Consider the following 14,951-nt stretch of genomic DNA (forward strand, 5'->3'; position numbering starts at 1 on the left):
AGGGGGGTGGTCCCTGACCTGCTGCTCAGTGAGGGGAGGAGAGTGTTTGCAGGTGTTGCTGCAGGCGAGGGGTCATGGAAGCTGGAGATGTGGGCAGAGCCAACCAGACAGCAGACTCGGGGTTAACAGGGTGGGCCAGTTCCAGAGGCCAGGGAATGGGGCTAGAGACAGCGGGAGCTGTGTCCCCTGGGCCTGCAGGGGCGGACAGAGCCGGTAACCGGGACCTGGAGAGCCAAGCCCTGGGAGAGCCGAGGCCTAGGGCAGAGGGGCAGGCGTGTGGTCCCACCTCACGTGCTCCTGCCCTTCCAGGCTGGCAAGGCCAAGACAGTCCGCAGAGGTCACCCCCAGAGCCAGGGCAGGATGGCAGGTCTGCGTGGTCTGGAGGGGCAAACCGACACGCCCACTGTCCAAGGTGGCCAAGTAAACAGCAATTATAGGTGATTATTCTGGAGGGGCCACTTCCCAGAGCCCAGCCCGGCAACGTCCCAATCATGGAGAAAAGGGTCCCTGCTCCCTCATCACCAGGGGATGCTGGAGCCTCAGAGAAATGCAGCCCTGAGGGAGCAGCGGCTCTGAGCACCCTCAGAATCCCCACCACGAGATGTGAGCTCACAGCCTCTGCACAGACCCAGCCAGACAAAGCCTGGCGGGGTGGAGGGGAATGGGGGCAGGGCCAGGCCTGGGAACCACAGCAGAGTGAGTGAGAGGTATGCGTGTGCACATACATGTGTGCTGTGTAGGCACGCACACATGTGCGCTCTGTGGGCATGTATGTGTGTGTGCACCTTGCGGGTGTGTATATACGGTGTTAGTGCCTGTGTGTGCACCATGTGGGTGCGTGTGCACCATGTTGGTGCGTGTATATGTGCACCATGCTGACCTGCACATGTTCACTGTGCGGGTGTGCCCAGGTAGGTGCTATGGGTGGGCGAACACGCATGTGTGCTGTGGGGCTGCACTGCATCGTGCCTATGTGCACACACAGGTGTACACATGTGCAAGTGTGTATGGGGGAGTATGCTTGTGGTGTCTGTGTGCATGTGTGGGGACATACATACATCTTTGTGCACGTGGGGTGTGCACTATGTCCACATGCACTTACATGTGTGCGTGTGTGTGGTGCATATGGGCCTGTGTGCAAGCATGTGTGTGTGTTGTGTGTGTACATGTATTCATATGTATATGAGAATAAGTGCACATGTATTTGGTATGTTGTATGAGTGTGTATACAAAGATGCTAAGGGAGGGAAGGCGTGGGGAATGAAGGGCATGTGTAAGGGGGAGGGTCATGTAGGGAGGAGCTGGCAGGCAAGCACACACAGGCCGAGTATGCGAACTTGAAGGAGCAGGTTACGGAGGTGTGAATGACTGCTGAGTTTTTGGGCTGCGCTGCGGGACTCCCAGAGGTGTCCATGTCCAGAGCCCCCTCCCCTGTCATCAAGGACCCTGGAAGCCCTCTACCCCTGACCTCTGTGCAGGCTCTGAGGCCAGGAGGCAGGTTGCAGGCGGCCAGGCATGGGAGGACTCCCTGCCTCTGGGGATGGGCTCCCCTGAGGTTATGGTCCTGCCCCAGGACCACTTCACAGCACCCCAGTGTCTGTCACCCTGGGACCCACTGTGCTGCTCCTGAGGCCCTGCACAAGCTCATCTAAGACCCCTTGGGTCACCAGCCTGTCCTCTACACACAGCAGGCCCCATGGGCACACATGTCCGCCGTGCAGCAGACCCTGCCAGCATCCAGCCCAGCTTGTCCTGGGGTCCGGGCTCCCTTGGCTCACCCTGAGCCCCGTCAGCCTGGCACTGGGGCCCTCATGCAGGCAGTGGGGCCTGTGTAGGCATTGGGACACAGCCTGTGGCCATCATGACGGGTGTGAGGGTCACTGACCTTCAGCGGAATGAGAAGATGGGCCAGCAGATCCCGATGGAAGGGAAGCCCCTCCACCTGTTCACAGGAGATGCATGGGTGCCAGGCAGCTGGAGGGCCCAGGTGTCTCTGGGTGTGGAGGGCCTGACTGCACAACCCAGAGCAAGGCCGAAGGACAGCTGAGCGGGGGCACATCTGGAGGGTGGCCACGCTCAGCTCCTCCCTGCACCGGGGCCTCAGTCTGCATGTATGTAAAGGGTGTCTGTGGGGCCCATGGTGCTCTGCTGCATCCTCACCCCCTCCCCCCGCAGTGATGAACGGCAGCAGCCACTCGCCCACGGCCATCGGCGGCGCCCCGTCCACGCCCAACGGCTTCAGCAATGGCCCGGCCACCTCGTGCACGGCCGCACTATCCACACAGCAGCTGCCCCCAGCCTGTGGGGCCCGGCAGCTCAGCAAGCTCAAGCGCTTTCTGGCCACCCTGCAGCAGTTCGGCAGCGATATCTCCCCAGAGATCGGGGAGCGTGTGCGCACGCTGGTGCTGGGGCTCGTGGTGAGTCGGGTGGGGACCCGGTGGGTGACCCCAGGCTGGGCCAGCCTCGGCCTCTGCCCTCCCCTCTCCAGGCTGAAGCCAAGTGTCTTCTTCCCCAGAACTCCACGCTGACCATCGAGGAGTTTCACTCCAAGCTCCAGGAGGCCACCAACTTCCCACTGCGGCCATTTGTCATCCCTTTCCTGAAGGTACGGACCAACCCCCTTCCCTACCCTGAGGCCCCAGGAGGCCTGAGTCTATCCTCTGCCTGCTTAGATCAGCCCCACCCTCAAAACTCTAATCTCCCACCCCCTGGGAGAACAGTGCTGACCCGTCGGCTGATTGCTACAAACCCGCTGCTGGGCCGGAGCCGTCCTCTCCTGACCCCAGGCTCTGACATGCAGCTCCCAGAACCAGTCCTGTGGTTAGTGGCCAGGACACTCAGCCCTTTAACAGCTATGTTCTGAGCACCCGCTATGTGCCAGCCGACCTGTCATAGATTTTGTGGAGCTGCGGGCAGGGGGCATTTCAATGAAAAAGGAGAGCGAGGAGCAGAACCTTCCAGGCAGCAGGGAGCATGCCTGCAAAGGCCCTGAGGCAGGGGTGGGCCTGCAGAGGCCCTGAGGTGGGGGGTGTGGGGTGTGTGTGTGCCTGCTGTGTTGCGGCCCTGTGCCTGGAACACGGAGTGAGGGGATTGGGACAGTGGACAGACTACCGACTCGTAAGTGAGCAGACAGATGGGTGGATGTCAGTTGGGAAGCCACCTGATACGGTCATCATGGAAGATGAACAGTGGACCAGGGCCTCTCGGCAGGAGCAGTTGATGTTGGGTTGGTGGCAGCTACACCAGGGCGTGTGAGCAATGCAGGCTTCCGGGCCCCCACCCAGACCCCTGGAGTCAGAATCTGCATTGAACAAAGCACTGAGCAAAGCTTCGGCACAAAACCGGGAGGAGTGTAGGTGCAGACAGCCTCAGACCCGAGTCTGCCCTGCAGGACTTCTCAGGGCCTTCGCTCCCCTATGAGCACCGCACATCTCCCAGAGCAGGTGGAGACAAGGTGCTCCCCAAACGTATTTGACCACAGGCACCTCTGCTCTCTCACCTCCCCAGGTCAGGTTCCACAGTGCACTTGGGAAGCGCTGAATGTGGCTGACATCCCCCACTCGGGCTCTTGTTTTCTGGGCCACAGTGATGCTCACAGCTGTGGGTTCATCCCTCCATGTATGCTGTGCGCCGGTGGGGCCTGCCTTCCAGGGGACAGGCCAGAGCAGATGTGCTCAGGTTCAAGCCCTAACTTTGCCACTTAGCCCCTGTGGTCCTGGGCCGGGCGAGTCCCACTTACGGAGTGCCTCCATGTCTGCGGCTGTAACTTGGGAGCTATTCCTGGGCTGTTGGAAAGGTTGCAGGGAGTGATCAGGCAAAGAATTTGGCATGTGCTCCATTCATCTGGGGATTTCAGGGGTTCCACAGACAGGTATCCCCTGAAAAGCTCTTCTGCAGCTGCCCCCGCCGAGCACCCAGCAGCCCTCAGGGGGCGGCACAGACACTGCCACTGTGTCCAGTTAACAGGCAGGGAAACTGAGGCCCCCGCCCGTGGAGGGGTACCAGAATCCATTGACTCCAAGCCCCCCGGCCCGCGCAGGGTGTGCCCCAGGCCCGCACCTTCCTCCGAGGGGACCCCACGTCACGCCCCCACATCCGCTGCCTCCTCTCTCCTTCCTGCCCTCCGCCCACACCCTGCTGAGCTCACGCTGAGCTGGGCCCAGGCTTCCCCATCTGGCAGTCATTTGCATTCATCAGGAGCCCTTCCCGCTCCTCCTTTCAACTTACTGCTGACTCCTCGCTCCCCATCTTTGGGGACACCGCGCGCCTGCTTCTTCTGTCAGATCAGATATTTACAGCAGACGCCGCCCCCCGTGTCAGCTGCCCATGTTTACCAGGAGCAGGGAAAACACGACACATCCCTGCTCTCACCCAACCAGGCCTGCAGCCCCCTGCCCCTTGAGCTCGGTACCCTCTGCCTCCTCTCAGGGGCACACCCAACCTGGCACCGCCTGCCTCAGTGTCCCCTCTGCCCTCAGCACGGCCATGGGGCTGTCAGGACTCTGGTGCCCTGACTGCCCTCCTGGGAACAGGCAGCTGGGGTGAGGGACGAGCTGGCTACACTGAATGCCCATGGCCCTGCCCAGGGCCCTAGACCAAGGTGCTGTCAGGGACAGAGTCCATTCGCCTGCCTGACATGGGGCTTCTGGGCAGGTCAGGCCTGTTCCCCGGTCTTGTGGACAAGGCACCGGCCAGAGCCCTGCCCGGGGAGTGCCCCTCCCCTGCCCCCCATTCACTGTAGGACCCTGGCCTCTTCAGAGTGCAGAGCGCTGCGGGGAGCCTGCAGGGTGTGCCGGCCTGCTGGAGGGGTGGGGTGGGCTCGGTTTTCCCACCTGGGACCTGGGAGCCACAAAGACAGTGCCTTCCAGTGAACTGATGGCCCCCCCAGGCCCACCATGGTGCACCTGCGTGGTGGCCCCCCAGGCCATCTCCTATGAAAGAGGCAGGAGCTGCTTCCGGTCCACCAGGCTCACACCCAGCTCTGCCCTCGGGTAATTGAAACCCCCATTTCCCAGTCCCCTCTCGGGTCCCTGGGGTGTGACCACCCACCTCCCCAGGTGGGACTGGACCAGTAAATTTACAGGAGGAATGGGAGGAGCCACAGCTTCTCGCAGCTCCAGCTGCAGGTGAGGCAGGAGTCAGAGAAGTTAAGTGACCTGCCCACAGTCACACAGCATAGTCAGGGTGGGCTGACACAGGGCACCCAGTCATGCAGGCTGTGTGTGCAGTGGAGACAATAGAAACATCATAAACCCTCACTACATGAGAGACACCTGCTCCACTGACACCATCACCCACCGGCCTCAGTTCCCTCTGGGAAGAGGGCAGGGTGGAGCCTTTGATCAAGCAGCAGAAGAGGGTTCACATCTCAGTGGTGAGGCATCCCGGGTGCCCTGAGTCCTGGAGACAGCACTCAGGCTGCTGTCTTGGAGGGACATGAGGCCCCCGCAGTCTCTACCCATTTCTTCCAGCCTGGGGTCCCCATTCCCCCAGCCCAGGGCCCCAACAGCCCTGCATCCTCTCCTGAGCCCAACACTGTGCGTGGCTGTGTGGTGGGCTTTCCAGGAGCCGGGAGATGCCACCCACCCGGCCGGCCCTCTGCCCAGGGCCCCCGCTCCCAGCTGGCCCCAGCTGGCCAGGAATCCAGATGTTTCCATGGGTGGTGGACGGACAGCGGCCAGCCGTGCTGTCCCCGCCCTGCTGTGCCGGGAGAGGAGGGGGAGGGAGGATGTTTGGCGTCTTCCGATCTCCCGGGACCTCCTTTCCCAGCTCATGCTCCTAACGTGTTCAACAGATGGCGGGCTGGCCCTTGTTCAGCTATCCAAATAGAAAAACAGGCCTGGCAGCCGGCGCTGCTTCACAAAAACGCATCGGCTGCTTGATCCATCCGGGTGGATGGCAGGCGGGGGCTGGGGAGGCGGAGGTGGGAGGGGCTGCGAGGCAGCTTGGAAACACCATGAGAAAGTTGAGGAACTGCATTTATTTACAAATACTCAGAACTCTGGCTGTCCCGAGCGGCCTGCCGCTGGGCCCCCATCCAGCCTGCACCCCTTGCCCAACGGTGGTTCTGGGAAGACCACAGAGTCCCCTGCGGCCCAGCTGGCAGGCCCAGAGCCCGGTGAGGGCGGAGGCTGGAGGACACAGCGGTCACGTCCGGTTGTCACAGGCCAGATCTGCATTTGAATCCTGTACCCACCCCACACACACCACACCCTCCTGTGCTGTGGTGCCTAACCCACAAATGTGGAGCCAAGTGGTCGTGTCCAGACAACCCCCCTCCCCCGGGAGGTGACCACGTGTTGGCTCAGTGATGTGGGCACACAGAGCCTTCCTTCCAGGCCAGGCTGGGAGGGGAAGTGGGAAGTCAGGGGCCAGCCATCCAGGGCAGGTGTGCTGGGGTCCTGCTCCTCCATGGTGCAAGTTGAGTGTGGGGGCCGCCCCTCCACTCTGAGCCTCACTCTGTCCTCCGAGAGGGGTTCACCCAAGACCTGCTCCCACAGGTACAGGCAGTGGGTCCTGAGGAGGAGCCCTCCTCACCTTCTGATGCCAGAGCAGAAGGGAGTTTAGTGATGGGAAAAAACCCCAAATCCCCTGGGGGCATGGTCTTGCCCTCATTCCCAAGCTGTAGCAGAGGAATTTGAGGCCCAGAGAGGTCGTGCATCTTGCCCAAAGTCACAGAGCAATGCTGGCCATTGGCCTCCCTGCCTCACATCTGAGCACCCTTGTGCCCTGACCTCAGCCGGCAGACAGTCCAAGCCCGTCCCGCCCTCCCCACAGGCTAACCTGCCCCTGCTGCAGCGGGAGCTCCTGCACTGCGCCCGCCTGGCCAAGCAGAGCCCTGCACAGTACCTGGCCCAGCATGAGCAAGCCCTGCTGGATGCTGACGCCTCTTCCCCTGTCGACTCCTCGGAGCTCCTGCTGGAGGTTAACGACAACGGCAAGAGGAGGACCCCCGACAGGTACCTAGGGGCGCAGCAGGCAGCGCCCTCCCCTTCTGACTCCTGAGAGCTGCCCTCCTGCCGAGGCTCAGCAGGCGCCCAGTGCCAGGGCTGAGAACGCAGGTGGAAACTGTGTTGTGTTCCGTGGCTGCTGCCACTGGGCTGGTCAAGTTCAGCCTTAACCGCACAGGCTGATCACTGGGAGGCCACCCTCTCTGGCCGTGGCAAGGCCTCTTGAGGACTCAGATGCCCATCACCCCACCCCGGGAGGACAAGGGAGAAGGCAGGAGTCTGCCCGACAGGAGTTCCCCACAGGTGTGCCTGAATGTCCAGCGGCCCGAGGTCCCCAGGTGCTGGGCTGACACCCACTGCTGGGTCACAGTGCGGGTGTGTGTCCTGCTGCCAGGGAAGGCTGTCTCTCCCCACTCTCTCCAAGAAGACCCAAGCACCCTGACCTCCAAGCCCCAGGAGCCCGCACCCCTGAGAAGGAGGGGAAAGGGGGTGCCAGACACCCAGTGGGCAGGTCTGTCTCCCACTCGCTCACTCTGTCCACGCCCCTGCCTCCCTCTCTCCCCTCGGTCCATGGCTCGTGGTCCCTTGACCACTGTCCCCACCTGCTCTCTGGACCAGGACCAAAGAGAATGGGTCAGACAGGGACCCACTGCACCCGGACCACCTCAGCAAACGGCCATGCACCCTGAGCCCCGCCCAGCGCTACAGCCCCAGCAACGGGCTGCCCCACCCGCCGCCGCCCCCACACTACCGCCTGGAGGACATGGCCATGGCCCACCACTTCCGGGACTCCTACCGCCACCTTGACCCCCGGGAGCTGCGGGAGCGCCATCGGCAGCTGGGTGAGTGGTGTGGGCAGGGGCGGCCAGGGCGGCTGTGTGTACCTGCAGGCGGGCACCGCCTGGACACGTCTATCTGGAAGGAGGGACCTGAGAACACAATGCAGAGGAAGGATCTGCACCCCACCCCAGCTGGGCTGTGCCGGAAGCCTGAGGGACAGTCATCTTTTGAGACTCTGTCCTGGGGGGGCAACCCGACATCCCCCAGACCCAGAAAGACCCCTCCCCATGGAGGGAGGGGCACCATGGCTGCAGAAGTACCTGTCCTGGGGGACTTAGAGCCTCTTGGGGTACATGGTAGCCAGGAAACACCTGGCACGTGGGGGTCCCCAAGTCATAGGAGCTGTGGCCTCGCCTCCAAGACCTGGGTGCCCCAAGGGATCAGCAGAATGCACCACTGATCACACATGGCCACAGTTCTGCCCTCTAATGGGACGGGCATCAACACCAAAATACCAGATCCTTAGGAGGTGGTCCCTGAGCAGAGGAAGGAGATGAGAGAGACTGGGTGCTGGAGCCACACCCCTGGGGGCAGGACTGCCTGGTCCTCTGAGCTCTGAGATTCCTTAGGTGTACCCCTGGGCAAGTGATGGCCCCCCCGGCTCCCGCACACCTGCAGCCTCTCTGCTGATTGGTCTATGAGCAGTCCTGCCCTTGGGGCATGAGGGGTTAATAGAGGGCTGGGTCCAGAGTGGGTGCCATCAGGCCCAGCTGTGCTGGTGGCAGGGTGACAGCTCTTGGTGGAAGTCTGGTTGGCACTGTATGCTTTACTGGGCTCCAGAAGGCGGCACCCCCAATGTGTTCTGATATACCTGTGTGATGTGTTAGCCCACCCACATCACAGATGGGCAGACTGAGGCCCAGAGGGGTAATGGACATGCCCAAAGTCGTCTAGCAATGACAACCAGCCTTCTGAACCTCCTCTGTGCTGGTCAAAGAGATGAATAAGACCAGCCTGCAAAGGCTGCCCCTGAGACGGAGGCCCAGGACACCAACCGGGGGCCCAGAGGCAGGGTCAGCAGAGGCCTTGCCCCTTATCAGGCTGTCTCCCCACCTCCTCCCTACGGGAGCTGCCAGGGCCTGGGCCCAGGCAGCAGGTGACAGCGTCTGGATCCCCACAGCCGGGTCAGGCAGGTGCTAATTCCCATCCGCTTCTGCTAACGCAAAAATAAACGCCAGCTGTCAGGCAGATCTCAGCCACTATTTTGGTTGGGGCGTTGGCGCGGGCCCCAGCTCCACGAGCAGCAGGGCAGGGCGGTGGGTGGACAGCGGGCTGTGGCTACCACCTCCCACCTTGGCTGCAATTTGAGGAGGTGTTTCAGGTTTGGGGACCAAGAAAGGCCTAAGTAGACCCCAGCCCAGGAAGCATGGAACATGCTGGGTCACAGTGAGGGTGATCGTGTTCGGTATTTCAAGCAGTATAAGAGGAGAAGCTATGAGAACGCCAGATGCTGCCCCTCTGGCATGAATTTCTCGGCTCATGGTTGTTTTGTTTCTGTTTAGGGGGTGGGGGCATCCCATTGTTTCAGTCCCTGGAGCTGTACCAGCCAGTGGCTAAGAGCACAGCCCCAGCACCAGTTGACCTTGCTTGACCTTGGTCAACATGTCCCCTTAACCAGCCTCAGTTTCCTCATCTGTAAAGTGGAAATAACGGCATGACCCCCTCCCCTAGAGGATGAAGCAGGGGTGAATGGGTAAAGCACTAAGTACAGAGCCCTCCTCCATCCACACCAGGGGCTCTCCCCTCCCACTAGGGAGGCAGGGAGGCGGGGAAACTGAGGCCACAGGTAAGACAAGGGGCCCAGGCCCCATGGGGAATGAGTGCCAGGGCTTTTGACCTTTTCAAGCCTCACTGTTTCCCAGTAGACCACACTTGGAGCTGCTTATTTGAGACCCAGCAGATTAAGCCATGCACCCCTCTTACCAAGCGGGAGCTCAGCCCAGGAGCTCAGCCCACGGAGGGGAACAGGCCTTGCCAGCCCTGCCCTGTGGACTGACACAGTCTGCTGGGTGATTGAGAATAAGCAAGGAAGCACCTGTGATTACTAAGCAACCAGAGATATACAGGGCTTAAGGGAATCTGGGAGCACAAGGCTGCTGAGGAGGAAGGAGCCTGTCACCTGGGCTTTGGAGGGTGCATAGGAGTTCAGCTAGCTCAGGAAAAGCAGTACAGTGTGAGTTGAAGCCAGGCAGCCACAAGGAGACCCTGAGCAGTGGAGAAGCCCCTTAAGTGAGGTCCACTGCCATTTCTCTGGCAGCAGGGGGCAGAAAGAGAGAGTGGCTGAATTTGGGGGAGGAGAAGGAGTAGTCAAAGCAAGGGATGGGGACACTGGTTTCTTCCTCTCAAGCATGAGTAGAGGAGAGGCCTGTTCCTGACCCACTCCATCCAGGGCGGTGGGCAAAGAGAGGGTCAGAGCCTTGGGTTCTCTTCCTCACCTCCCCACTTACCCTAGGCGGGCACAGCCTGTGGGCGGGGCCTGGGTGGGGATGTGAGCAGGGGCGTGGCTTGATTGGCAGGGGCGGGGCCTGAGCTTACGCTCCCTCCGCAGCAATGCACGGATCCCGGCCTGAGGAAGTGATTGACCACAGGCTCACGGAGCGCGAGTGGGCGGAAGAGTGGAAGCACCTCAATAACGTGAGTGTCCAGGCTCAGGCCACGGGGTGCCGCAGCCACTCCCAGGCGCCCTGCCCAACCTGCAGAGGCTGCGGGGGCCGGCCGCTGTGCCCTCCCTCAGCCCTGTGCCCAAGCCTCTGCTTCTGCACTCCTGGCCAACCCTCAGAACACTCCCTCCCTGGGCCGCCATGGACTGTCTCCCTGAGGAAGGTCCCTTGGCCATGAGGGTTGGACCCCTTCAACACCATTTTCAGGTCATGCCCACCCCGTGTCCTTTTGGGGAGGGGAGCCCAAGAGAAGGGTGGTCCCCAGAGCAGCACTGACCCCTCTGCTCCACGGGGCAGACCACAACTCCAGGACTGCAAGGAGAGCTCCAGCTCTGGGTCCTGGACAGTCTCCCCACCAGTGGGAGCCCTGGGTGCCTCCCCAGTCCTTGCGCAGGTGCTCAGGGATCTTTCGCAGCAGCAGAAATGGGTTTTCCAGCCAATGCCTCAAGAGCTGTGGGTAGGCTACACAGTCGGGTGGACCGGGCTGGAGTGTGGGACAGTGTCCTAGCTGTCCTCCTCTGCGTGCGACTCACCCACCCTGGGTGCCCACAGCTCCTAAACTGCATCATGGACATGGCCGAGAAGACGCGGCGGTCGCTGACCGTGCTGCGCCGCTGCCAGGAGGCTGACCGTGAGGAGCTCAACCACTGGATCCGGCGCTGCAGCGACGCGGCAGAGGACAGCAAGAAGGGCCCTGGGCCGACCGCCCGGCCCCTCAGCAGCTCCACAGGCACAGAAGGTGCTCAGCTAGGTGCGCTGGGGGGCACGTGTGGGGCCGATGCAGGGGGACCAGGGGCCAGGCCATCACTGATCATGGCCCTGCAGGGAAATAACACCCAAACCACCCCACCTGGAAAAGAAGGGTCTTCTGCTGCACTGACACTGCCTGACCTGCGGGGATGCCCAGTTCTTGGTTCCGATGGGACAAGGGCTCGGCACTGGGAGGCCCCCGGGGGCTTGATGACTGTGGAACCTGAGAGAGGCCATCTCGTCCCAGCTCCCAGTCAAATCCAAGGCCCATTGCCCCTGACAGTCTTCCTTCATGACATTGCCCTGTTCCCCCCTCCACCAGCTGCAGAGACAGGGTTTCCCCCATGTGTACCTCAGGAACCCCCAAGGTCACTCCCACGCCCTGCCCCCAAGGCCCAACCAGGCGAGGCCCCATCTTGTGTGTGACGCTGGTGTCCCTGTGTTTCAGACGTCCACCGGGAGTTCATGCCTCGGACCCTGTCTGGCTACATGCCCGAGGAGATCTGGAGAAAGGCGGGTGAGTGGGGATGGCCTGGGGCCCCAGACTCTCCCACCCTCCCCATATGCTGGAGGGGCCCAGCAGGGCCTTCCCAGGCCTGCTGACCCACTCTCCACCCTCCAGGGCGTGGCACTCTGCACACAGTAGAGGGCAGGCTTTGGAGATTTCCCCACAACCATGCCTGGCTGCCCGCTCCGGGGTTGTGGGCAGGGGAGATCCAGCTGGACTGGCCCACTAGATGAACAGCCCGAGGTGTCCTTTTCAGAGGAGGCGGTGAACGAGGTGAAGCGGCAGGCAATGTCAGAGCTGCAGAAAGCCGTGTCTGACGCTGAGCGCAAGGCCCACGAGCTCATCAGCACAGAGCGGGCCAAGATGGAGCGGGCCCTGGCCGAGGCGCGGCGGCAGGCCTCCGAGGACGCCCTCACTGTGGTCAACCAGCAGGAGGACTCCAGCGAGGTAGGGCCGCCCCCCTCCCCTCCCCCCAGTCCAGGACGCAACCCTGGCTCTACCACCTCCCAGCCACGTGACCTTGTGCAGCCCCGCCCGGGGCCTCTTGACCCCACGTGCCCTGGTGAGCTGGATCCTGTGGGTGTCCTGATTGTACAGATGTGGAAACTGAGGCCTCCAGAGAGTGGCTGGCTCACCCCAGGTCACTCCCCAGGAAGTGGTGGGACTGTTGTTCAAACCCAGGCTGGCTGACACCAAAGCCCATGACCTCTCTGACCCCTGAAAGCAGAAGGGTGTGCAAGTCACCATGCTGGTGCCTGTGTGTCTGGGAGCTGGACCGATCTGGTGGGGCAGGTGGGAAACCTGGGTGACCACATACATTCTCTCCTTGTCTGAGAATGGCTCAGAAGGCAGAGAGGTGAAGAGGAGGGTGCAGCCCTCTCCAGGGGCCCCTGGACTGTCTTTAAGGAGGGCACTTCTCCAAAATCCCCTGGGCCTGTCTGTGCTGGGCCGGCCCTGGGAGGGAATGAGGAGATGACTCCCGGTCAGGTGATGCCCATGTGCATCTCTTTTCCACTGCACTCTCAGCTGGAGCAGACAGACCTGACGGTCTGAGGGACCAAGGGAGAGGGGACGCAGGATGATGGCCTGTGCAGCTTCAGGCCATGGACGCGCATGCGGGGGAGGCTACCTGGGCGGGTGGGCCTTCCTGCCAGGGAGGCTTGGCTTCCCCACCCCACAGCCCACGCTGCTGCCTCCGGCCTTTGGAAGGTAGAATCCCTGCCCACCTTCTGCTCACGTGGGTGGCTGGGGTCAATTGCTTATTCCACAAAAAAGGAGCAGAGGCCCAGAGGTAGGGAAAGGACTTCAGCAGCTGTGGGCACTCACCACCCCTTTACTCTGCCCAGGCTGTGACATTCTGGTATCAAAGCCTTGGCAGTGCCAGGAGGGATTCCTGAAAGAGAGGGAAGGGGCCATGGCACACCATGAACCTGGGGTGGGCTGGGGTGGTGGGAGCCTGTCCCGCCAGAGTGGCCCAGGCAAGGGGCCATATCTGCAGAGGGTCACCTGCGAGCCTGGGAGTGTTGAGTTTTCTTCTTTTCTTGCTCTGTGATGCTGTGGCTGGGTTTGAGCCGGTGTGTTTGGAGTGTGTGCCTGGTCTGCAGCTGGGTGGGTGCTCAGGGGAAACAGGGGGTGAATCTGGGCCACCCTGATCGTTCCCCCTCACCTCCAGAGCTGCTGGAATTGTGGGCGCAAAGCCAGCGAGACATGCAGCGGCTGCAACGCGGCCCGCTACTGCGGCTCCTTCTGCCAGCACAAGGACTGGGAGAAGCACCACCATGTGTGCGGACAGAGCCTGCAGGGCCCCGCGGCTGCCGTAGCCGAGCCTGTGCCCGGACAGTCCGACACTGCCACAGGCCTGGGCCCCTGCCTGCCCCCGGCCGCTGCCAGCCCCAGCGAGGCGGGCTCCACTGGGCCTTCCCGCCCTGGCTCTCCTGGCCCACCCGGCCCCCTGGACGCAGCGCCCCGCTGACCCGCCAGGACCTGATGCCCATCGAACTGCCCAGCCCCGCCCGGCCCGCAGGACGCGCACCCAGCCCTGGGAGCCGACCATGGGAGTCACCGCTGCTACTGCTTCTCTCCAAAAGAAAACAGAACCAACAAGACTGCATCCACACGACTTCCTCAGCTACCTGACGATCACGCCTCGACCTCTTCCGAATCCTCAGAAACCACCCGCTGAACTTGAGGCAGCGGGCGGACGCCGGCCAGAGGTGACCGGCTCGTCCACACCCACCTCTCCCTCCCTGTCTTGCTCTCTGTCTTGTTTTTCTCTCTTTATGACTTTCACATACTTTCTCTTCGATGAAAAAATAGAATTGTTTGGTGGCTTATATTTTCATTGAAGAATTTTGGGGGACTTTGTGGCAAGAGAGCTACTCAGAAATGGACAAAGAAAACTGAGGTTTTCTCCCCTTGCCTGATTCAAAAGGCAAAAGGAAAACTGTTCTTTCATAGCCGGAGATCTGAGCCGCCAGTTCATGGAAACCGCCCTAGGGGTGTGTGGCCAATGCGGTGAGGCTGGTGAGAAAGATGTCAGACTCAAGTCGTAATTTTTCATTTTCAGAATTTTTTCTCCTTTAATGTCAAATTCTTTGGCTTTAAGTAGAAATCCAAAAAGTTTTTTAAAAAAAAGAAAAAAAAAGGTAAAGGAAGCATGCTGCAGTCCATGGGGTCGCAAAGAGTCGGACACGACTGAGCGACGGAAATGAACTGAACTGAAAGGAAGCATACCTGTAAACTACCTTGCCAGCTAGCTAGCCAAGGACGCCGGACACACCTCTGCTCCAAAGGAAATCCAAAAAACATACACAAGAAGTCAAAATCCAAAATTTTGTTGTCACTGCCAAAGGATGTTTTTCACTGTTTTCCTCCACGCCTGGGCTTGTTCCAATGTCCGTCTTTTCTCTTGCTTTGATTCTGTTTGGGGGGCGATGGGGTATTGGGGTTTGGAGTGTTTTGTCCAACAGGAAGCAACTTCTTTCTTTTCAACTCCATGGCAGCGCCTCCCCTGGGGCCGGGTGGGGTGGGCAGTGAGGCCCTCGGCACCCACACGTGTGTGCAAGTGTGTGTGTGCATGTGCGCTGGGACACACCCAGCATGCATCTGCACACACGCAGGAAGGGTATCTTGTCCGTCCTCACACCCTCTGTGAATTTCCATCACATTTCATCCTTTCCACTTGTGAAAAAAGTGCTAATGTGTCCTTCCGAGAGAGAATATAATTCCGAGACAAAACTGTGA

At 61.0% G+C, this 14,951-nt stretch overlaps 1 protein-coding gene across 9 annotated transcripts in view; it reads left to right on the plus strand.

The window, feature by feature from the left end:
* Positions 1 to 14,517, plus strand: part of CBFA2T3 (CBFA2/RUNX1 partner transcriptional co-repressor 3) — a 76,632-nt gene extending 62,115 nt beyond the window's left edge. For 7 of the 9 annotated variants that reach the window (XM_043435616.1, XM_043435614.1, XM_043435622.1 and 4 more), the window contains 9 exons: positions 2,176 to 2,417; positions 2,516 to 2,605; positions 6,778 to 6,959; positions 7,569 to 7,792; positions 10,339 to 10,424; positions 11,003 to 11,201; positions 11,649 to 11,717; positions 11,965 to 12,155; positions 13,381 to 14,517. In XM_043435616.1, coding sequence (XP_043291551.1) covers positions 2,176 to 2,417; positions 2,516 to 2,605; positions 6,778 to 6,959; positions 7,569 to 7,792; positions 10,339 to 10,424; positions 11,003 to 11,201; positions 11,649 to 11,717; positions 11,965 to 12,155; positions 13,381 to 13,680 — 1,583 coding nt within the window. In that variant the 3' untranslated portion in view covers positions 13,681 to 14,517. The remainder of the gene's footprint in view (positions 1 to 2,175; positions 2,418 to 2,515; positions 2,606 to 6,777; positions 6,960 to 7,568; positions 7,793 to 10,338; positions 10,425 to 11,002; positions 11,202 to 11,648; positions 11,718 to 11,964; positions 12,156 to 13,380) is intronic. The other 2 variants (XM_043435617.1, XM_043435615.1) reach the window with 1 other exon arrangement.
* The last annotated feature ends 434 nt before the right edge of the window (positions 14,518 to 14,951 follow it).

The sequence above is a fragment of the Cervus canadensis genome, chromosome 18 (assembly GCF_019320065.1).
Source record: "Cervus canadensis isolate Bull #8, Minnesota chromosome 18, ASM1932006v1, whole genome shotgun sequence".
In the NCBI taxonomy this organism is placed as follows: Eukaryota; Metazoa; Chordata; class Mammalia; order Artiodactyla; family Cervidae; genus Cervus; species Cervus canadensis.